The sequence below is a fragment of the Orbicella faveolata genome, unplaced genomic scaffold, assembly GCF_042242905.1.
Source record: "Orbicella faveolata isolate gen_17 unplaced genomic scaffold, um_ofav_v1 contig_34, whole genome shotgun sequence".
NCBI classification, from domain to species: domain Eukaryota; kingdom Metazoa; phylum Cnidaria; class Anthozoa; order Scleractinia; family Merulinidae; genus Orbicella; species Orbicella faveolata.
In genome coordinates, this window is record NW_028301563.1 from 15,715,790 (window position 1) to 15,739,408 (window position 23,619).

General features: G+C 38.7%; 4 protein-coding genes across 4 annotated transcripts; 2 read left to right on the forward strand and 2 right to left on the reverse strand.

Annotated features, from left to right (window-relative positions):
• Nucleotides 1-502: 502 nt before the first annotated feature.
• On the reverse strand, nucleotides 503-5,767 carry LOC110049216 (origin recognition complex subunit 5-like). The gene is made up of 5 exons (XM_020755001.2): nucleotides 5,211-5,767; nucleotides 3,769-4,284; nucleotides 3,047-3,251; nucleotides 2,011-2,196; nucleotides 503-1,025 (listed from the first exon to the last, which is right to left on the reverse strand). The coding sequence occupies exons 1-5, from the start codon at nucleotides 5,415-5,417 to the stop codon at nucleotides 775-777; spliced, it is 1,365 nt and encodes a 454-aa protein (XP_020610660.1). The 5' UTR covers nucleotides 5,418-5,767; the 3' UTR covers nucleotides 503-774.
• Nucleotides 5,768-7,472: 1,705 nt separating this feature from the next.
• Nucleotides 7,473-14,395, forward strand: LOC110049898 (cholesterol 24-hydroxylase-like). Its single transcript, XM_089298974.1, has 4 exons — nucleotides 7,473-8,114; nucleotides 9,127-9,460; nucleotides 11,925-11,997; nucleotides 12,468-14,395. The coding sequence occupies exons 1-4, from the start codon at nucleotides 7,509-7,511 to the stop codon at nucleotides 12,976-12,978; spliced, it is 1,524 nt and encodes a 507-aa protein (XP_089155100.1). The 5' UTR covers nucleotides 7,473-7,508; the 3' UTR covers nucleotides 12,979-14,395.
• Nucleotides 13,382-20,366, reverse strand: LOC110043819 (endoribonuclease LACTB2-like). Its single transcript, XM_020749323.2, has 7 exons — nucleotides 20,113-20,366; nucleotides 18,859-19,025; nucleotides 18,333-18,559; nucleotides 17,377-17,529; nucleotides 16,760-16,831; nucleotides 15,565-15,646; nucleotides 13,382-14,963 (listed from the first exon to the last, which is right to left on the reverse strand). Exons 1-7 carry the CDS (start codon nucleotides 20,364-20,366, stop codon nucleotides 14,917-14,919), a joined length of 1,002 nt encoding a protein of 333 aa, XP_020604982.2. The 3' UTR covers nucleotides 13,382-14,916.
• A 3-nt stretch (nucleotides 20,367-20,369) lies between these two features.
• LOC110043820 (uncharacterized) lies at nucleotides 20,370-23,541 on the forward strand. Its single transcript, XM_020749324.2, has 5 exons — nucleotides 20,370-20,473; nucleotides 20,546-20,612; nucleotides 21,030-21,094; nucleotides 21,619-21,685; nucleotides 22,488-23,541. Exons 1-5 carry the CDS (start codon nucleotides 20,398-20,400, stop codon nucleotides 23,050-23,052), a joined length of 840 nt encoding a protein of 279 aa, XP_020604983.2. The 5' UTR covers nucleotides 20,370-20,397; the 3' UTR covers nucleotides 23,053-23,541.
• Nucleotides 23,542-23,619: the final 78 nt, after the last annotated feature.

The window sequence follows — 23,619 nt, forward strand, 5'->3', positions numbered from 1 at the left end:
GCCACAAACACTCCATGCCCCATGTTGTTCTCGGTAGCCCCGAGTTCAGCTTCTCTCCTGCCCTTGTAAATAGCCAACTGGTCTGCCCCCCGCCAGTTGGGATTCTAAACCTAGTTATGTTTATTTAAATATTTATTTATCATTGTTTGTTTACATTGGTCCTGAAAAGCCCCAATGGGGAGTGGCCAATTAAGTAGGGTTTAATTTAAATGTTCCGTCGAGCATCACTATACCCTACCGAACTTGCCAAACTACCGTGTTCAAGGATAAATTTCTGTTCACACGGTTGTTATGGCTTCCAGTGTTGCCTTGATGGAAAGAAATACCAAAATCAATCATGTTTTCCGGAGGATGGTCTGGGAGGTTATAATGTTTATAAATTGCTCTAAAGGCCTATCTGTCGTGGTTTTCGGTTTTTTTTTACGTCTCCTAAATGTTCGTGGAAACGATCTCTTAGTTTTATTCCCGTCTACCAATGTAAAGCATTTAGAACAGAATGCACCAAAGAACCATTTCTTAATTTTATTTGTATTTTTAGCGATAGAGAGGTGGAATAGCTTACAAAAGAGGATTTGCGCTACCGATATTATGTGTTGAATCTACAAAAAAATTATCCTAGTAGATTGTCAAATATTCTATAATAAGCCAAAGGGAAATTGATTTTTGGTCAGGACAGGCCTCCTTGGCCATCATGTTCTCTCTTCTCAAAACTTGCCAAGCTAAATCCTTTATAAAAAGCTAACAAGAATTTACGACTCAATCATTGCTAGAGCATCAAACGAAGTCGTACAAGTATTGCACGATATCAAACTGCAGCTGTTTGGCAATCTCTGAAATAGAAAGGAAGTTCACGAGGCATTTGTACTTGGGACAGTCTATCTGATCATCAGATGTGATCTGAGCCAGCAGGTTCAGTGAGACAAGCGAGGAAATCTGACAAAGAATATTGGCCGATGGAGCGACGTTTTCTTCCACAATGCTGTAAAATATGGCCATCAATCTGTCCAGCTGAAAATTCTTCGGACCTGTCACAAAATAAAACCAAAGTCAACTCCTTGAACACATGTATCAACAGGTCAGAGCATCTCTTGCATTTTCTGTACTAAGAACTCACTTGACTGACTGTCTTTTGTAAGGGTCCTAAGAGACCGTGCAGGTACAGATTAAGCGTCGGATCAAGTGTCTCATACCGTCGGAGTTCTGTCCCGTTTCCGTAGCGTGAAACGACTAGGGATTTTTCTCTCCTACGCTTTTAAAAGGTCTTTAAGGTCATTCCCCAGTATTGCATTGCGCATCCCTACTGCGCATAACTTCACGCGTGAATAGCGCGCGCGCATTAAAAAAATGGCGGCTTTTTCTTTACGGCTGGACCTCGCCATAGAGGTAAATTGTCATTTTCTCGCAAACGAGTATGGTGACCTATCATTTTTTTCTGTTGTTTTTAATTGAGTAATAAATTTCTCTGTGTAAATTAAATATGGACCAATTCTCAGTGCAGAACAAAAAACAATCGTCGGAAACGTAAATTTAGCAAGCAATCGTGACTACAATCATGGTGCTAATATTATAAGGATTTATTGGGTATAAACAAGGTGCTGTTGCTCATAAACGAACATGGGGACCCATCATTTTTATTTCAAAATTTAAGTTCCTGTAATATAAACAATCAATAGGCAAACTTTCACAAAAATCTCAGTGCAGGTTCTATTTCAGTGGAATGCCCTTAAAGGCTTTAAATTTAAGACCGTGATGAATTGAGAACATAAATAACGGCATCTAGAGAAACAGCACAGTTACGGCCCTCTACCGAAAGCGTAGCGTTGCATGTGGGGGGACTTGCATGACAGGAGAGCCCAGAACTGGACTGGTCCAGCTCTGACCCTATTGCTGTCGCGTTACGTTCCCGTGACAGAGAGAGGGCCAGAACTGAACCATGTAAGGTCTCCAGGAGTTAGTTTTGCGAGGATAACGGTGCTTAATAACAATGCCACATTTGATTTATATTCTGACCTGTCAGCTGTGTGTTGGATTTCTTAGCTTTCGCTGCCGCCTTTGCTCTGTTACTCAAGCCTCGTCGTCCCTGTTTGGTAAAGAACCTCCTGTCTGTGTGAGCAGGATTGTAAGAAGCCAGGTATGACGCTATCAAAAGGTACTTGGCGTAGTATGGCAACTCGATGTGTGAACGAACAGAAATACCTACAGAAAGAGATTGCCAAATTTAAGTGTTTATTAATAATTAGCTTCAAAGTAGCCAAAGTGATTTTTTGCGCATGTACAGTTTTTGTATCAAGAGGTAAGAGATGGGTCACTAGTCTATCACAATTTTTATGCTGTAAGCGCTTCTAATCTCGCCGTTTTGACTGAGCTGATAAAAAAGGTGATAATTATGAGAAAAAGAATTTACTGCAGCTAATCTTTTAGCAGCTAATCTGGGCAAGGACTGGATAATTATTTCCATGTGTACATCTGGTGGCCATTGTACATGTGGAGCCAAAAAACATAAAGGGCTGCGCTCCTTCTCTCTAGGATCTTTTCCTCTCTCCCCCAGCCTCCCCTGTTGGCACTTGCCTGATCAACATGCAAGTGCTTTCTAAAGGTACAAGTCTAAAATAATTTAAGTCACAACCCTGTCTTTGATTTTTGGCCTTTCAAAAAATGTTTAAGCAAGTCTCAAATTTTACCATTCATTATTCATTTTACCATTCACACCATTCCTGCATGGTGGAATGGTGTGTATTAATATCTACTTAAATCTTTAGTTTCAGTAACATCAATCTCCCTCTCCCCCCCCCCCCCCCCACTGTTTTTAGAAAATACTCATATCTCCCCCAATTTGTGCAACTTTGCAGATGCAAAAACAGAACTTCATGACTCAAAACAAAGTTTTGCAAGATTCGAAGATCACAAAACGTTTCTGAGACTCAGGATTTTCTACGTGAAGGATTGTACCATTTGTAATGCATTCCTGCATGTGTTATATCTGTAGATGTTACATGTGTACATACTTAACAAAAATCCTAGAAGTGGATGAAAGCACATTTCTTACCCTGCCCTGGAAGGTTCTCACAGCCAGTCTGTGTGTCTTGCCCAATAATGTTCTCCCACTGATTGCTGGACACCTCCCTAAGGTAAACTGTATGGAGGGCCTTCTTCAGATGAGGCTCAATATTCCGCCACAGTTTGCGACTGTCTGTCAACTGTGCCTCACCAGAAGTGATTGGCTCACAGTATTTTGGAAAATGAAGAAGAGCCTGAATGGCAAAAATGTGCATTAAATAATATCATGTCCACCCTGGACATAAAGGAGCAAACATTTAGATGCCAAAGTAATTATATATAAATTTCGAAGGTCTGCTATTGAACAATCCTTTGGATGGTCATGGCCAAAATAAGTGAACAAGAGCATGAGACAAAGAACACTGTGGGCTTGAGATTTATGTAATCATTCCCCTCTATCAATTAAAATGGTTGATTGTTTTGGCCTACTTTTGGAGAATGCCTGATATGGTGCCTGTTTTTGACAGTCTGGACACTGGCACCTCCTGTAAACTAGAACCTAAATGGTTTATGTACATTTGCCATGCTATGGTAAAAATTAGATTATCTGTTTATCATCCGCTAGATTCATAGGTGGTGATTAAAGCTTCTGTTTGTAGCAAATTATGTATTCAGTGATTCCAACCCAATGGTGCCTGGTGTGCTAATTTCCCCCACAAACTCCCTTTTAGCAATCTACAATACTCCTAACTCAAAATAAAAGCCACTCACCAGATGCCGCAGCTCATTCAAATCCTTACACACTGAATAAAATACACTCATGAGAAGCTGGCAGTATGCTTTGAAAAATTCCTCAGGATATGTTGCTGGGCAATCTCTTGCCATGATCTGCAGCACTTCAGTCTTTGAATAATCCAGAAAATGCATAACAATAGGCTCATAAAATCCTGTTCCGACTTGGAACTTCTCCCATACAATCTGACTTAGCAAGATCACACAGATATTGAGCTGCGTAAGCTCCTGAAGTCTTAAAAATGCAGGAAGCATGTTTGCCTCAATGTCTCTTAGTCTCTCTGCTTTGTCCAGAACAATGTAAAACGTTTCGTTTGCAAGGTCCTTTGATAAAAGGTTATGTTTCAGATGTCGCAAGAAGTCTGTCATGTTGTCGCATTTCGGTGAGGCAGTTAAATCATCTTCTTTGTCTGAATCTTGCAACTGGTATAGAACATGTTCAAAAATCAATCTTGCTGTAAAGCTCTCCACACAATTCACCAATACATGTGGAAGCTGTATCGTTAAACAAAGGAAAGAAAAAGAGCAGTAAGAAATTTAGTCAGTTCAAACTCTCCCCTTTATATAACGTAAGTCAGGGCAAGGTCCAACATTGCAGTTTCCCAGCATAGTATGACGGGACGATAAGCCCCATTTATTTAGTTCTTGAGTTACAGTATCTCTATCTGTTGTTGTTAATTTAAGTGCTGTACATCACTTTCCCAAGTTTAGGCTGGAAATAAAAATATTGGAACACCCTGAGCTGTCCCAGATAAAGTGTTGCCTCTCTCTTTTCTGACCTCTCTAAACTGGATCAGTGTGGCAATTGCTCTATGATCTGTCAGTTCTAGCCTGCCCATCACCCCCAGAGGCATTTGTTGGGCATGCTCTCCAGTGGAGCCAGGTCATTTATACAAATCCCCACAGTGTAGCTCTGGGAAGAATGCAAATGCCTGACCTATGGAAGAAGCCCAAAATTTTGGTGATTGGTCAAGACGCGGTGCGTTCCTTGTGGTATAGTGATTCCAAGCTAAACACAGAGAGTGGGACTTGGATTTGCTTGAAAGTGTAGGACTCCAATGAGGTTCATTAAATCAGTAGTTTTGTGTTGATAGCAATTAGGAAATTTACAAATAAAGAACAAAAGATGTAGTATTTTAAAAAGTGAACGATCAAAAAATATTGTTTTTGACAATGCACCATCCTAGGGCTGACTAGAGCTCTGTTATAGCAAATACCCTACCCTGGGGCAGGAAAAATTGTCAAATGACAGACAAATAAGCGGGCTTGGAATTGACCGAGCATTATATTTCATTTGATTACGATATTGAAGACTGAAATAGTTATTTTATAATATACAATTTAAATCGAAAAAGCGTTAAAGAGGGTAAAACTCTCAAGAAAAATTTCAACTTAATAAATTAAGTTTTACAAACTCTCACCTCTAGATCTTTCAGCAAAGTTTGCACAAGAAAAGATTTCCCGGTAGCGGTGTGTCCACACACAAATATCGCAGGACAGGAATATGACTTCCTATCTCCCAAAAGAGATAACAGTGTATCTATTTCAATCTTTCTGCAAATAACTTTGCTGTAAAGATTCTGCAGACTGTCTTTACTGTATCCTAAGAACCCACCATTTGCCGCCATGTTGGTTTTGAACCAAAAGACCTGGGGAGAGTAGCCAAAAGCGCTGCTCTCAAGGGCCTAGGTGCAAGTACACTTGTCATGACATCACCTATGGGTTTTACTCAGCTAATAAGGGAATTAAAACCCACTCTAAATGATAGTGTAAGCAGCGAAAAGTTTTATCTTTATTAGTTTGCATTGTTTATATGCAAATTTTTCTCAGCTTCTGTCATTGTAATTGTTAATTAGTTACTTATTTTAAATTGAAATTTAGTTGTTACTTCTATTCCTAACGGTTACTTCTGAAGATGTATGTTAAAACATACGAAACGTCAAGTAAATGAACTTTGTTTTTTAACATGCGTTTTATTGCTATATTTATCACCGCAGTTTGCGTGTTATTTCTTATAGTTAATAATTTTTCATTTTTTTTTTTAATGCTGTTATGTTGCGCAACCCAGCATTTCTGGATCTGAACGATTTTTGGAAACAACACAACGTTTTTTAAAAACATGTTTCAACAGAATCTTCTGTCATCTTCAGTTTAAATTACAAAGTAGCATTTTGCGTACACTATATATTCAACTCTGTACTTTGTAATTTGAACTGAAAATGACAGAAAATTCTGTTGAAACATGTTTTTGAAAGATGTTGCGTTGTTTCTAAAAATTTTAACATGTCTGCCACTATCTGAACGATTAATGTTAATAACACGTGTGCTTTTATGCAGTGGCGGATCTAGGGGAGGGGCCCTCCACTTATTTTGGGTGGAAAAAGAAGAAATGACTGAAGGAAGAGAAGCCAATAGGGCAAGTAAATCAAAACCGCCCCCCTCCCCCTTAGTTCAAAGTCTGGATCCGCCACTGTTATGTCCATATGAAGCTACAGTACACAGTACCCTAAAAGCTACAACGAGCACCTCCGTCCTTTTTTTACGGGGGTCCCTCCCCCTCGGGGTGTGAGACTCTTTTCTTAACTTGCCGTACAAGGTTTTCATTGCCAGTCTGTCTGTCTTGCCCAGTTATCTCCCACAGATTGCTGGACACCTTCCTTTGGTAAGGGGTATGGAGGACAATTGCGTCAATTGCGTCTCGCCAGAAGTGATTACAGTATTTTGGAATATGAAGAAGAGCCTAAAACGGCAAACAAATGAGCAATGAATAATTATTTAAATTATTCATATTCTTGATTTGTATCACTATGGTACAGTTCGAACACCTTGGGGAGGTAAAGAAATGAAACACGTTATTCTGCTCTGCACTTCTCTGTCTTCTCTGAGGGGATTACAGGATTTTACGGTAGGCGATTTGAGATACGGACCACAGAAGGCGGTTCCCTGTAGGGGAATCTGTGGGCATCCAGTCCCCCGAAAATTTGTTAAAATTGAGGTCCTCAGAAATGGGATTTCCGCATTCTGAGGCCAAGTCAGCGTGTTATAATGTCTCAATTGTTAATTTAGGGGTTCGACAGAACCCCCGAACCATTCCCCCCTAGATCCGCCCCAGGACCTGGACTGAATACATACACAGGGTAAAAATTCTTCAAGGTCAGGGAAAAGTCAGAGAATCGTATTCTGAGACAGGAAAAATTGGCATTTTAAAGAAACGTCAGGGAAAATTGAAATTATAGCACTGCTGGCCATAGAAGAAACATTTTAGGTCACTTGTGATGGCTCAATGCTGCTTCCCCTTTCTTTCAGCAAAGCTTGCACAAGGAAAGATTTCTGTCGCAGGGCAGGAATATGACTTCCAGTCTCCCATATGAGATGACAGTGTATCTAATTCAGTCTAACTGGAAATAACTTCGCTGCAAAGAGTCTGCAAGCCTCGGGTCTGCAATGTTACTGTTGAACGAAAAAAACTGGGGAGAGCAGCCAAAACTTTCTAGGGGTAGTTTCAAGTACACTTCATGCTGTCCTGACTAAACATTGTTTGATTTCATTTTGTTGTTGTTGTTTTTATTTCCTTTGAAAGGAAGTTGCAGGACACATCTTTTCAGTGAAGTTATATTTCTGTAAGGATTCTTGAAGAAAAACGAGTTTATAAGTGGTTACTTGAATGTAAGGTTTCTCCCCACCCCACTACCGCTGAGCAGAAGTGTTACAAAATCAAAATGGCGTCCATGTTGTTCACGGCGGTGTATTTTCTCTTGATATCTTTGTGCCTAGCTGCCTTTACTCTCGCTTTTTGCTTTTTGGTCTACCTGCATCATAAACATAAGACACTTGACCACATTCCAGGCCCCAAACGGGACGGATTTTTGTGGGGAAATGTCAAGTTACTCCAACGCTTGAAAGAAGAGAACGACTTGAATGGATTTCAAGTGTTGAGACATCTGGTCCAAGAGCATGGCCCTGTCATGATTATTTGGATTTTTCATATCCCACTCGTCCACGTTTCAGATGCTGATATAGTCAAGAAAGTGCTTATAACGTCGAATTTTCCCAAAGATGCCTGGTCTTACGATCGACTTGGCTATCTCTTCGGAGAGCGATTTATGGGGAAAGGGCTTGTTACGGAGACAGACCATGAGAAATGGAAGATCAAACGCCTTGCAGTGAATCCTGCATTCCACAGGAAATACTTGAAGGAACTTCTGATCCAGTTTAACTCAAGTTGTGACGTGTTTTTGGCGAGGCTGACTGACTTAGCAGATGGAAAGACCGAAGTGAAAATGGCGGATGAGTTCAACAGAATTACTTTGGACATAATTGGAAAGGTAAGGCAAGAGTACATTTGGTAATGTTTCACAATTTGTTTTGTGATCTCAAATAATGACCCAGATGGGGACATTGTAAAACATGCACCCCCCTCCCCTCCCCCCTACAGAGGGCAGATTTCAGACAGCCCAGTTTTCTGTTGTCGACACCTTTGAAGTTTTCAACTGAGAGGTGCAAAATTATGTTGTCTCCTTTGAAAAAAATTCTCCAAGAGGCCCTGTGGTTTAGGTTGCCCTCCATAGGGAGGGGTTGGGGGTGTGGATAAAAAAGGGAAAGACAAGTGTACACATGCAAGGTGCAACACTGAAGAAACCACTTGAGATGAATGAATCTCTCCTCACAGATTATGCATCTGCAGCTAATTTGTCAGTTGTGTATACATCTACTGTATTATCAAAACATGATGAACAATAATTATTATTGTATCAAAAGGAGTGAGTTCTAGATGCACAAAAGCAGATCGTTTAATTATCATCATGAATTATCCAAGCACCCACAGATAAGCGCCAGCCTGATGGGCAGCTTATCGTGTGTAGATTTCACCTTACCTTCCTTACATTATACATCAAGATGGATTATCCATCTCATTTTGTCTGTTTAAGTTCATTGGTCTAGATGCACTAAAAGTAGACACTTCACCCTGACATGAAATTGATTTTGTGCCCATAGTTTTAGTGAGAATTTGCATTCATAATATTATTTTTGTAATCAGACGCACCAAACAAAACTTGTCCAAGTTCATCCATGCCAGAGGGTGCTTTTCATTGCTACCCTTTGTGCCAAATTATATACAAAACTGTTGGTACACTGTCAGTTGACTGTTGGCTGACTCTCAGCCATCTGTCAGCCATCTATTAGATCTAATGGCTGTTTATCGGCATACTGTTTGGACTGTTGTTGTCAACTGCTTTTGAAAGGGAACAATGACTCTGTGAGCCAACTACTTAATTAGTAACCCATCATATTGAGTAGTGGAGATAGTTTAGTTAAATTGGTCTATTTCTTTTCCAGGTGGCCTTTGGAATTGATTTAAATGCGATTGGTGACCCTGATTCTCCATTCCCCACTGCCATAAGGGAATGTTTAGCAGCCCCAATTTGGTGTCTATCTCATCCACTTCATGCGATTGACTTTACAAGTTATGGCTATCAAAATTCAGTTGTGTCTGCAGTTCACTTCTTACGAGATACAGGAAAGAAAATCATTGATGAAAGAAGAAAAGCCTTAACAAATGAGGAAGAGGTGCCTTCAGATATTCTCAGTTATATCCTTAAGTCTGTAAATGAAGACACTGATCTGGACTACGAAGAACTGCTTGATTACTTTGTCACTTTCTTTATTGCTGGTGGGTATTTCTTATTATTATGTACTCCACATTTTTCTTTATCTTTCAGTAGTAGCCACTCAGCTGAGTCCTGTTGGAAATCTGCAAATCTGATTGGTTCCATCATCGTTTTCTATTCACTGGTTGTCAATGATCTTGTGCATGCTGCTCTTGAACCTTCATCGTTCTTAACTTTAGGCTCAAAAATACACAAAGTTGTAGGTTTGGTGAACTGTAATCCTTTGCAGTGTCTACTTAAACTATTAGACAACTCACCCTTGTTTTCTATGAGTGCTACCCTTCATTGACTATTTGCCCATAGAAAAGTAGTCTGACCCATAGTTACATGTAAATATATAAGATTACATGTTGCAATTTAACTTACATGTACATGTAGTCAGCAGAATGGTGTTTGACAGTTAAAATGTATCCTCCAGTTACACAACTGTTGCATGTGTGAGAGGAGTACATTAAAGATTGCAGCATCGGTAGATTTTTTTATATATATACTTAAAGATGATTTCTGGCCGTACTACACAGTCTCAGCACCCTAATGTTTATAGAGATTATAAATCTCACTCAGTGGAATGCGAATCGATGTTATTCATTACAAACCACATACCTTATCTTTGAGGACTTTCAAATTCTTTTTCCAAAAGCCTCATTGATTTTTACAGCTGTGAAGGTCTTTCATCAAGTGATATGTAATGAGAAAGAAATGAAGCAGCATAAAACTTTGACCGCTTTGTATCCATAATGGCGGTTGTTTTGAAACTTTGAATTTACCTCATGTAAGTACAGTTGCTGTAGTTGCAAAATGTTTACATTTTGTGATGTTTTACATGAAACAAAACAAAAAACGTAAACAAACTCTCAAGAGTGTGCAGTATGGACTGGAAATCATCTTTATACTTAATCAATTCAATAATGTACAAGTATTGCTATTTGAGTTGCTGCACTCCCATGCAAACATCTTGAAGCAACTGCTTCAAGTAGATAGGCGTAATAAAGTACAGACCATGAAAATGACTCAAGTGCAAGGCTGTTGCCTAAGGAAATTTTTAAGGGGCCCTTTGGGCTCCTTCCACCAAAAGTTAGGAGCCCAAGCTACTTTTTTAGGAGCCCAGATAAAATTCTCCGGGGGGTGGGGAGGTTGAGGGGTCCTGGGGCAGAGATTTTCCATGAGGCACTAATATGGTATTAATCAATCAAATTTTGTAAATAAAGCATTCAGCAAAGTGATCAGGTCATGACTGAGAAAGAATACTATTTATGGTCAAACTCAATAATTGGTGTATCCATGCAAGTGCTGCAGCCTTTTTTTAAATAAAGATTTATATTGCTGCCTTTGTTTTTGAGTTTTGCAATTCTATTTTAAAAAGACGAAATACATTGTACAAATCATGAAATGCAAGCTGCAAATGAAAACAAATAAAAATGAAAGAGGCATTTGGGAGGTTTGAATTTGGCCTCGCTGAAATGTGCGTTCCTTTCCCCGGGCTTGGGACATTAGTATAAACTAAAGGTGATTTTGAGGCAGCATGACAGCAATATTGGCCGCTTCTTTGGAGAAAATAAATTCTTGTATATTGGGCGGAGTCGCGACAATTCATTTGATAATTTAAAATATAAAACCCTAGTATGCAGAGAGAATTGCAATGATGTGTTCTTTTTGCTGGCTAGTTACTTGAATTATCTTTTCAGAACCTAAAGAAATTCATTCAGTACATCTAAGTGAAGTTTTCTTAAGTATTGGACAAATATTTAGATGCATTGATCTTTTTTCAACTGTAAATATAATGTCAGCAGGATCATCACTCCAATTCCAAAAATATTTGTTATCAAAGTAGTTATTTTGCAACTTGGAATCAGTAAGGCATCAACAGAGACACAATCCATTAGCATACATGATGTACATATATTCAATACTGAGCTTGCAATGCATTATAGGGCGATTTTCAAATATGGCTGTTTTGGGCTGTTTGTGAGCCGAGAGCCCGGGGGGGTACTCTGGGAATTTCTGGGTGGGGATGTGCCACTGGGTCCCTGGAGCCCTATCCTAGAGTAAACTGCTTGAAAACCATACCCTTCACAGCGGCACATACCTATATAGCCCATATGTGTTAGTGCCCACCCCCCCACCCCCCCCCCCCCCCCCGGGGCGGAGAGAGACTTTGTTGCCGTGTTTTGGCCCAGATTTCTCGTGCTAAAAGCAAAACAGGACCAGAGTAGCTGTTGTTTTCCATTTAATTTGTTGTGTGAATGATTTTTGACCGATTTCATGAGAAGATTGAGGTCGTCAGACAGATTACATAGGAATGAAAACTCCATGTTTAGGTGCCCACTCAGGCTCCTTGAACAAAACTTTAGTCACCCGCACTTGTAACTTAGGCGCCTCAGGCGATCGGGCGCCAGTGATGTTTGTTTTCATCAAACAATGGCAACTATGAAGAGGGTTAATGTATGTCTCCAATGTACTTAACAGGTCAAGAGACTACTTCCTCAACACTTTCATTTATGTTAGCAGAGGCTGGAAAACATCCTGAGGTTGAGAACAGGTGATTTACCAATTATCAGACGAGTCCTTAATGATATTACTTTCATTTAGTGACAGGATCAAGAGGCTTAGGTTCAAGTGATTATCGGGATCGCCATGTTGTATTCTTGCACAAGACATACAGTAGCTCTCTCAGGTGTGGAGACATTACTGGTTTCCACAGTCTGTTTTACAGAAATCGATCAGATTTTTTAGAATGACTAGGAAACGTACGATCAAGAGGTCTACATGTAGGTTCAACTGCTCACTGGGATCGCTGTGTTGTGTTCTTGCGCACACAACAACACACATCTCTCACAGTATCTCTCTCAGGTACAAATCCATACTGGTCTTCACTGTTTAACAGAAATCGGTCAGATTTTTCAGAATGACTCAGAAATCTTGGAAAGAGGACTTAAGGGAGTTAAAATCCAAAACAGGGACTATGAATATAGATTTTGACAGCTTCTTTTTTTCAATTCTCCTGTTTAGGTTAGTCCAAGAGGCTGAAGATATCCTTGGTTCTCACCAGTATGTGTCATATGAGGACCTCAGCAATCTAAACTACATGGGTCTTGCGATGAAAGAAACACTTCGATTACATCCCAGTGTTCCGGCATTCACTCGAGTTATGGAAAAGGACGGTGAGTTGGGAGGGCACCGCATCCCTGCTGGTACACTGATAAATGTTGGTGTATATGCCTTACATCACAGCCCCAAATACTGGAAGAATCCTGAGAACTTTGATCCTGAACGATTTTTGTCTCAGAAAGATGACAATGACACTAGCTGTGCAACACACCATGCTTATATTCCATTCTCTCTTGGTCCTCGTCATTGTATTGGTCAGATGTTTGCCGAGTTTGAAGTGAAGGTTCTCATGTCACGCTTTTTGAAGTCATTCAAATTTCAGCTGGTGCATGGCCAGGATTATGGATATGAAGATCCCAAGGCCACTCTAGCACCAAAAGACAGAATCCGCTGTACCCTGACTTTGCGATGATCATTTACAGGTGTATGTGAGAATGTAGACAGATAAATAAATATTTACTTCCCTGTATAATTTATGCCTATAGGATATGTCAAGATTTAGGAATGGACCACTATTTTTTGATGGGGGTTTTGGCAGTTACCAAAAAATAACCTGCACAAGATAAAGATAAGGAAAGAATAGTGCAGAGCAAACCATGCACAAGACAAATGGAGCAAATGTAACAAAAAAAATGTTTGCATGATCTGAAACTGAGAAAGAAAATTCTTGCTCAGAAAAATTGTCCAAACCTTCCCCCCTAAAAATCTAATGTCCATCATTTAGGGGCTACCTTCAAGCTAGCAATAGAGATTTTATTTAACGGAAACATTTTGAAGATTGTAACTGCATCTTTGTATAGAAAATATGAGCAAAGTTCTCCGTTAGCTAGGTTTATTTTAATGTTCAAGGTATCTGTATCTGTATTATAGGCGTGACAAAAATATGTGATTCTAGGATGAAGTCAAGTATTTAAAAAAGCAAGTCAGCAATTATTATAGACCAAGGTAGGTCTTTTTGAGGCCAAGTGAACCATCTTTAAAAAGATGCTACGTCACAGTTTGCACATCTTGAAAAGTTTAGTCCAAAGTTTTCAAATGTCCCTTTTGTAATCTGTGTCAATCTTCTCCATCCTAAACCATCATTGTTCCTAGTGTTTTTCTATCTTAAGCAAACTACTATTTTTCGGGTTTCCTGCAATTTTAAGGTAATTTTGTACAGGCAAAAATAACTCAAAATACCATGAATGAGCTCCTTCCTCAGTCAAATCATCTAATAACCACTTTAACCATCCTTTAAGACATTCCTTACTTTCTGTCAACTTCGTAGTAATCTTATTTGTCACACGGCCCAGGGGCACGTTTCTCAAAAGCCCCAGAAACTTTTCGGGCCTGTAAAGACATAGCAAAATCTCGAACCTTACGATTACAGTGCTGTTTTATTCACATATTCTTAATATGAAGAGTTGGAGAAGTTCCCTTCATACCAGAAGTTTCAGGCGTATACACTTCTCTGTTTTTAGATACAGATGGACTAAAAATGGCTTTACACGCCTGAAAAGTTTTCGGGGCTTTTGAGAAACGGGCCCCAGCAGTTCAATGTTTCTAATGTTCAAATTCCTGCAATGTTTTATGACAAATCATAAAATATTGCATAGTACATGGCTTGGCCTTACAGGTCAGTTTGTTAAATAAGTAACCAATGGAATTACTTACGGTATACTTTATCTATGGACTATATAATTTTATGGTGATTACTATTTAACAATTAGATCGCGAGCTCAAGATTTCTATGAGGTGATAGCTGATAAGTATGCTGGTCAAAATCAAGTATCGAGAGTGAATAATCTATGTTTTAAGCAGAACTCTATTAAACTGCTTTTCTCCAAAAATGATTCCAGTATTTCTTGACCTGCATCACTTACCCACTCATTCAATCCCAGAATGTCCAGTGGCACATAGGGCCTCTTGACATGCATACATGTAAGAAAATGTACTTTTCAACTTCTCACTTTAGCAAAATTGAACCCAGACTGAACTGTCATTGGTCGGACCTTCCCCTTTGAAAGTTGCAGCTGTGCATTCTTGTACACATCATCAGTTTATTTGACAATTTTGACGTTTTCAAGTCCACAAAATAATGTCCTTTTTTAGTGTCCATGGGCACTGGATTATTCAGTGAAGTCACTTATAGAGTTTAAAATCATGGATAAAAATAAACATTGTATCCAAACTTACTAATGGCTGCCGCATAAGTGCAATGCAATCCTGTCTTTACCCTATTTCTATATTCAGTAGTAATGATTAGAGAAAGGTAAGGGTAAACATTCATTTACAGTTGATTGATCAACTATTATAATTATGGTGCTTACTTTATTATAATTATTAAATTATCTAATGCAGTCATACTGTACTAAAGGGAGCTCTTCCATCTTTTCACATTGCCTGACTCAATAGAACCTGAGAGAAAGCAATTTTAAAATGATATTAGAAGCATGACAAAACTCCCATTTCCCTTGCAAGAACCCTTTTGACAATAAGTAGTCTGGTTCTAACAAGGAACCTACACTTTTTGTTGATTCTTCACACTTGTGTATTGCAATTTTTAGACAGTACTATTCCCAGAAGAATATTTAGGGAGGAAGCCATCAAAACTGGAATTCAAATTGGAATTTGGAGATGTTGGTTATTGTGGAGGGACTGAAAACCAGAGTAACCTTAGAAAGACCCTCCAGGAGCAGGGTGAAAACCAACAACAAACTCTACCAGGCACTCAACTCACATGTGGCACAGGGCCAGCATCAATCCTAGGTGCTCTCACTACTGTGCCATCCCTGCTCCTTGTTACATCAATTAGTTAGAAATATATATTTATTTAACTGCATTGCAAAATGGAGTTTGGTTGCCTGAGACAACATGGAGCTTCCACTATAATTTTGGCAGCCGGCTCCAAGATGAAGACCATTCGAATGACTGGCCAATCCTGGCAACTCAGCCATGGGCCCCCATATGGAAGAGAGAGATGATTTATACGCCAAAGAATCAATTAAAGTAAACTTACTGACTCGTCCTTCTTTCTCTAGTTTGGTGAGATGGTGACTCACATTATTCTCTGCTGCTCTATGAAGGTGCCATGGAGTATCCTAAAAATGAATGGTAAAATTATTAATAGATTTAGTTCTGTAACCATTACCGTTATTAATAATTTATTACTACTATTAGTAATAAAGTAATAAAGTACAATATTTTCTGGAACTGCACATCATGGATCAAAATAAAGGACCAACTGCAACAATTTTAATTAGTGGTTACTTGGGGAGAACAGAAATATTAAATGGGGAGGTGGGAATTATCTTTTTTACCCTGGAGGGAAGATAAGAAATTGAAAATCACTTGGACAGTATGTACTGCATTTTGTGATGAAGGAGGAGTGGTTTCTAAAGCAGGGGTCATGCCCCAAGAGCTGATACATATAGATGAGGGTAAAAGGTTACCTTTCAATGAGAGTAACCCACAATAAATTGCTGCTGCAGTTATTTTTTAGTATTACAATCACCAATGATGTGATCCTTAATATTAGTAAAGGTTTCAAAACACAAAGTTGTGCAACAAATTGATAAAAAAAAAACTTACAACATATCAAAACAAACTGGTGAGCCAAATGCGAGCCCGACAGTGGAAAATCAAGTACTTCACCAATATACTCATACTCTGTATACGTATACATCTGACCGTATTGAATCACAAAAACATGCCCGTAGACAGCTCAAAGACAGTCCCAGCAGCCCCAAGTACTCTGACCACCCCCCCTGTCTAGGAGATATAGATATACCCATCACACACGTATGTGGCATGGGCCTATCCAGCAGGGTGCCATGTCAACACACAACCCTCAAACAAGGTTCAACAACTGAGTAAAGTGCCCAGCAAGTCTAGCTAGGTGAAGGTGTCAATAAAAGACACCCTCCCTGCCCCTTCCCCCTGCTTTTGACAGCTGGCTGCTAGCAAACCACCAGCAGATAGGCCAGTGCCTGGACCATGTCCCCAGCCCGGCCTTGGCAGAACCCCCTCCCTCCTCCCTAGGTTTAGAGTGGCTGGCTAGGCCTGGGCTCAGGCAAAGCCCAAACCCAGGCAAAAACCTAGCGGGTACATAATAAATGTACATATGTTTTTGAGAAATTGTTCAGATATACTTTAGATGAACATTTAAAAAAACAAAATAAAACAAAAACAAATTAATATTCTTAATATCTTACAACATAGACTTTCTTGACAATTTCCATGGCAGTTGTTACATTTTCAGGCTCATTTCCTAAAGCTTCAAGTATCTAGAATAGAGAGTGCATCATATACATGTAAGTACTTTTAAAGCATGATTGTTTGTCTGCCCAGTAAATAGTTTACCGGGCAGACATTTGCTATAATGTAGGAGTTATAGAAACACGAGTGAAAGTTTGGGAAAACGAGAAATGTTGTGGGAACATGAGCTGACGGGTGAGCTGACAGGTGAGTGTTTTCATAGCTTTTTGAAGTTCTCCTAAACTTTCATGAGTGTTTCAGTCTATAACTGGATAAAAACACAGAGAACATGTCTCTTCTATTTCTTTTAGAAAATACCGCGAAAAGAAAAAGAAAAAAACTTGAATGTTTACTTTGATCATCAAAATGTCAGTCATACTCTTTGCTTGTGCCATCATTACATTAACAGTTCAATTGCTAGTTCTTAGTTTCTATTGCATTATACACGTATGTAGAAAAACAATTTTAACCAATCAGCGCACATATTTTCTTTGGGCTATTTTTTTGATTAACAATATCACCAAAAACATGTTTACCATAAAATTATGATCAGGAGAATAGGAAGATAACACACCTGTTTTTCCCTCAAGTTTCTATGCTCAATGTATTCCTTGATTTTTGTGACAGCTTCTTCTACGACTGGACCATGCCCAGGATAGATAAGATGTGGGGACAAATTTAAAATCACTTCTAATGATTTCATGTATGTGAAGAGATCCTCAAACACCTGTAGAATGGTACCTCAAGTTATTATTAAGTGCTCAATGTTCATGTTTGTGGTAGTCTTATAGTGATGCACAGCACCAAAATCTTGTGTGATAGCTTCAGACTGGTTGGCCAAATAGATTTTATCATTTTGTCACCTACCAACTGAAAAAAAATAATTATAATATGGAAAAAATATATATATAATTTAAAAACTACATTTTTGGAGTTTTTAATTGGATGTTGAAGTAAGATGGAAAACATGGAACCCCCATCTAGACCCACCTTCTGGACCTCTTCTGGACGCCTTTCTAGACCTCCTTTAATGTAGTCTTAATCGTTGTTAACTTCAATTTTAATTACATGTATTTTACTCACAACCTCATATTTTCTCAAAGAAAAATAGGGGATCCAGATGGGGATCCAGAATGGGGTCCAGAAAAGGGTCTAGAAGAGGGTCCAGAAAGGGGTGCAGTAAGGGGTGCAGTAAGGGGTGCAGAAAGGGGTATAGAAAGGGGTCCAGGAGGGGTTCCAAAACAAGGTCCAAAGAAGGGCCCAAAGTGGGGTCCAAAGAGGGGTCCAGAAAGGGTCTGAAAAATAAGGGCTAGGTTTTCTTTGGATAATAATGAAACAAATATTTCTCACTCTATATCTGCTCCAATAGTGATCATTCAAAAAAAAAAAAAAAAGACTCAGTCTGTCTTGCTCAGGTCTGGCAACACTCATCCATTTACAAAACAGCCATGTTTAAACTTGTGCCTGGCCCTCAGGAACCAAGTCAGGGTACAACTGTAAGTGTAAACATGGTAAATAGTGAGTACTTACAGCTGTTCCCTGACCTAAGATGCAATCTCCAGAAAAGATGGCATTTTCCTCCACCAGATAGACTATCATGTGGTCTGTTGTGTGACCAGGGGTGTGGAAAACCTTAAGTGTTGCTCCCTCTGTCACTATTTCATCTCCGTCCTTGAGATAACTATATTTATTCCCAATGCTTCCACTGATCTCTTCTGCTACACCATCCTGTGGAAGCTTTGAAATTCTCAGATGACCTGTACGATGATTTGACCAATAAATGTACATGTAATGAACATCACTATTCAATCTAAAGCACTGCAAATTGGTTCATTCAACCGAGCCCCTAGATCCGCCCCAGTATAGACCTGTAAGTTTTTAATTTTTCAACATAGAAATTCAGTGTGACAGTGCCTTGTGTTTACCACTGGCAGGGTTGTTATGATTACCCTCTCTGCTAGACTGAGATTCCAACTGATCATTCAGGCACCATTCCCACACTCATCTATTGGTGATGAGTTTAACTATACATGTAACTTAAAATACTGCTTAATACCTGGATTTTCCGTGCACTTGAGAACATCAAGGATTCCTCCTACATGATCTGCGTGCCAATGTGTGATAAGAATCTCTTGTATACTGGACTCGTTGTTAGATAACACTTCTTTGAGATGTTCTACGTATTCACTTGAACCTCCACTCCCTGTGTCAATTAATATGCGGCTGCAGAATAATGTCAGACCACTGGTGTAAACTTTCAGTGGTTAAATCCTAACATACTCAGTCTGTAAAGATTTCTGGCACAGCATGCACTTAACATCACTGAAATTGAAACTTTGTATACATGTAGGTAATCATAAGGTTCCGAGTTCAATTTGGAATTAATTTACGTGAGTGAGTTTTTCAAAAAGCTGAAATTGAGCGAGCTGCTTCAGCAAGTGCAATTTCAGCTTTTTGAAAAACTCACAAGTGCAAATTAATTCCAGATTAAACAATAAAAACCATATGATTGCTTATTAATGACATAAACATGAAAAAATTTGCTTGGAGGAAGTGCCAGAAGCTCTTTCTTGAAGCCATTTTTTCTCATTCAAGAAAACTTTTTTCCAAAGTTTCTGAGAAAAAGTTTCATCATCATTTCACGTGATATCATTGGCTTAGAAAATTTCCTATTCTCTTTCAGCCAATCATAACCCAGAATTACTATGTGTAATTTGCACTGGTGTTACACTCTTTGCACTGGTGTTACACTTGAACTGCACTGCTCTCAGCCAATCAGAATTGAGTAATTTTTTTGTGTATATTATTAGAGAGGTAATAATAACATGTATGTTACTTTCTGGTTTATACAATAATAGTCTCTGGTTGTGACTGCATTCCTGTGTACGAAATTAAATTTTGCAGACCACAGACTGCTGACTTTTTACATAATATCATACTCCATTCCATTATCAAAACCACAGGCTTAAACCTGGGCACGATTTAGGCTAGTCTGAGTGATATTCAAGCTAACTGGAGTGATATTAAGTTCTTACTGTAGTCTGCAGTTTGCAATCTGCAAATGTCATATTCTGCATAAGCAGACAGTCCCTCCTTATCTCTATATATTTCTTGAAATTTTATAACGAAAGATCTTTATTTGCTGATAAGGTTGAGCTAAATTAAGTCGTGCTTATGGCTAGATTGAGCAAAAAATAAATAAATAATTAAATAAATAAATAAATAATCTTACTTCGTCTCGAATTTAAGGTAGCAAGATTGCTGATGTCTTAAATTAGAGAAAGAAAAATAAGTGACTGTAATTGAATACCTTCTGCCAGTCCCTACAAGGTACGTGTTGGTTCCTTGAAGCGTCATAGGACTAGGATTGCATCCTAGAATTCGTAAAACACGTGGAGATAGTTGTTCAACCGTTGGCAAACGTGCAAGATTTCCAGCAAAACCAGAATACGATGAAACCAAGGCCGCCATTTTGTTTCCCATCTTTATCTCATTGGGAAGTCCGCTGGCCGCTCGCGGTTTCAGCTCGCTTGTTGCCATGCACCAAGTTGCTGAGGCGTTCATAGAAACGATTCATTAGACGGTCAACACAAACATGGAAAGCACTGAACAAGAGAAAGACAAACAAAATCCGGCTACAGCCGAAGACCAAGACAATATGGCAGCAACAAGTGAGTTTGGATTTTTTTCTACTTTCAATTTTAGTTTAACGAAGTTTGAAATGGAGTTTTTCGTTCTTTTAGCGGACACGCGAAGAATAGACACTTTGGCTCGGCCTAAACCAGTTCCAGTTGGATTTATTGAAGACAGGTAAGAAGTTAAGCCAATCTACCTTGTTATCAACGCTGCGATTTTGTCATTTACTGCTGGATTATCAGAAATTGGGTATATGTAATGTCACTCTTGCCTTCTCGACTACAAAATCGGTAACATTCCTTCGTGTGTCTCTCGCTAATAAGTTCTGCTCATGAAACAATTGTACGTTTAGGGGTCAATTTGGTTAAATTGTCACTTGTAATCGATCACTGTTACACGTTGATGCTTCACTAAATGAAGAACACTAGATTCGAATAAAATTATGCTTTGATTTTATTTAAGCCAGGCACATTTAATGAATTTCGTTTCAAGCTCGTAACATTTGCGACATACGTGCAATGTTTCCCATTATTTTGAGAAGACCGCATGCAGATTGAAATTCAATAACTTTTTGTTTCTTTTTATTTTTAGGCGATCGGTTTACTGGGATAACAACTTAGCGAAGAACTGGGATAACATAGAACCGACCAAGAGTGGTAACGTATATATTTATTTTTGTAGTTAACAAAAGTTATACAACCGAATGAAAGCCGATATCGCCAAATTATCGCAGCTCATGATCTGACATGTTAATTTTAATGGGGTTCATTCATGCAATCTTTAATTTATCGTTTGAAGAAACCACGAACACCTATTATCATGATCAGGAACTGTTATTGAAATTAAGCATCGGTGGATAATATTCAGAGAGAAACATTTTCTGTAAGATTGAAACATTCACGTAAGATGAAGTTAGAGTATCATGATTTATAAAGTTTCACAGTTATTAATAATTAAGTAGTTGTGACAACTCATATTCCAAAACTGACATCGACAAAGTGGCTGACAAGTAAGTGACAGGTAAATAATTTATCATGAAACAGAAGGCTAGAAACTATCCAAAATGCCGTATCTATAAATTGGGTTCATACAATTTCTATAAATATTTTCTCTAAAATAATGTGGTGCTTAAACAGATCAGTTCTAAAATACCCTTTATTTTTTGCACCAAATTCAACAGTGTTAAGTGAAAGACAAGCACAACTTGTGTACAGCAAGCAACTTCACAAGGACTATGTTGGGGACAGGTGAGGATGTTCAAACCATTTGAAATCATCTTTGTAACCTGAGAATGTGGAGAACTATTCTACTCACTAAGAATGGTCGATACATTATTGCTTTACAAGTTACATAAATAGTTACCTTGGCCATGATCTCCTAGAGGAGAAAAAGGAATTCTAAAAGTAAGTCAAGACACAGTTTTATCAGTTGGCACGGCCTATTGTCTCAATTTGCCAAAACTCAAATAACTGAGATATTGTAGCAATTATTGTATGTTTCAGTTTGTTGTTTTTGTTAATCTCATTGTGAGGGCAAAAAGGGGCAGGGGTGATTCCCAAGTGAAAAGTTTGGGGATCTTCATTGGCTCACTTAGGAGTGTAAATCAGAGATGTTGGTCTCAATTAGAGTGTGTCACGACCAGATGACACACCACTATATCTATAGCCATCAAAGAATCTTTTAGGATTGCACTCAAGATCAGAGAGAGAAAAAAAAAATAATAATGGTTTTGTCCATTCTTAAGACAGGTATCTTTTAGGGGTCAAATAAGGCTCAAGCCATTCAAGGGGTTTAATTCAAATTTTCTAATGAGCATCCCTGCCCTTTTCAACCCTTTTTCCCCTTCCCTTGGGTGTACCTTCCCCAAGACTACAGCCCAGCTGGGATCTAACCAAGACTTGCACAAATGAGTGTATACTGTATTAACAGTGCTTGTAACAGTTGGCCATTGGACTTCCACCCCCTTAAAGGAGGGATGTAGGGTCTTTTGTTTTGGTTGTCGCAGTCAAATTTGTTACAGATCATATTTTTTGTGTGTGTGTTCAACAGACGAAGCGCTATATGGCCAGTCAGTGAGGCAGCAATGAAAGCTTCAGCATCACGGCGAGTTGAAGCCCTGTCAGAACCGAAAGCACTTCATCGAGACTACCAACCATGTAGGCAAGTCCAAACAGCCGTCAGTGAGGCAGCAATGAAAACAGAACCCTCACAACGTATAGAGTTTCTTGCACAAGCCAAAACTTACGCTCCTTTAAAAATCAAGTCAAATAGTGATTGGGATTGGAGCGAATGGGAATCTGATTTAACAGAAGCTGCAAAGAATGGAACGGCATCAGAAAGAATTCTTGTTCTTTCAAATCCCAAGCAGCCACATCGCAATTACAATGAAGGGCATCCTGTGATCTGGGAAGTGTCACAGTCAGCCCAAAAGGCACTTCCGTCTCTCAGAGTTCAGCAGCTCGCAAGACCAAAGAGCCGAAGTCAATACAACGAGGATTACGATGCAAATGCGTGGAAAGTCTCACAAGGAGCGAAAGTGGCTCAAGCCACTCCTAGAATTGTAGAACTTGCACTACCAATTCCTCGAAAAGTTAGAAGTAAAAAGGTTGCTTGAGCTGGAGATCCTAAATTTATAACTAATTTTTGGATATATTAATTATTTTTACTTATTAATTAATGATCCGAGAGTCACATTTATTTCCAAATGTATCAACAGTTTTTTGTTAATACTTTTATTAAGCTATTTGTGAATATAAGTTATGAAAAGAAAAGTTTTCATTTCTGTGTGTCAAATTATCTCTCTGTGGTAATAATTAATTATCTAATATAATATCAAATACTCTTTTATAAATACAGTACAGGTAGTGGATTTAATTATACCTTTTCTCTTAACATGTCACACACTTTTAATAACAGCTGGTAAATTTTCACAATTTTTATTACATGTTTGTCCAAACAAATAAAAAAAGGCAGAGCATGATTAGATGACAGAAAAAGTATCACTTTTCTTTATTTTGGCTGCTTAAAATTTTTAAATAAAATCATGAAGGAGAATGCGGCTAGCCTACATGCATTTCAACAATAAAAACTCTTGTTGAACTAGCTTCAAGGCATCTATATGTATAGTCTCCATTAATATTGTATCTTATTTAGCAATTAACATTTATCTTTTAATGTTTCT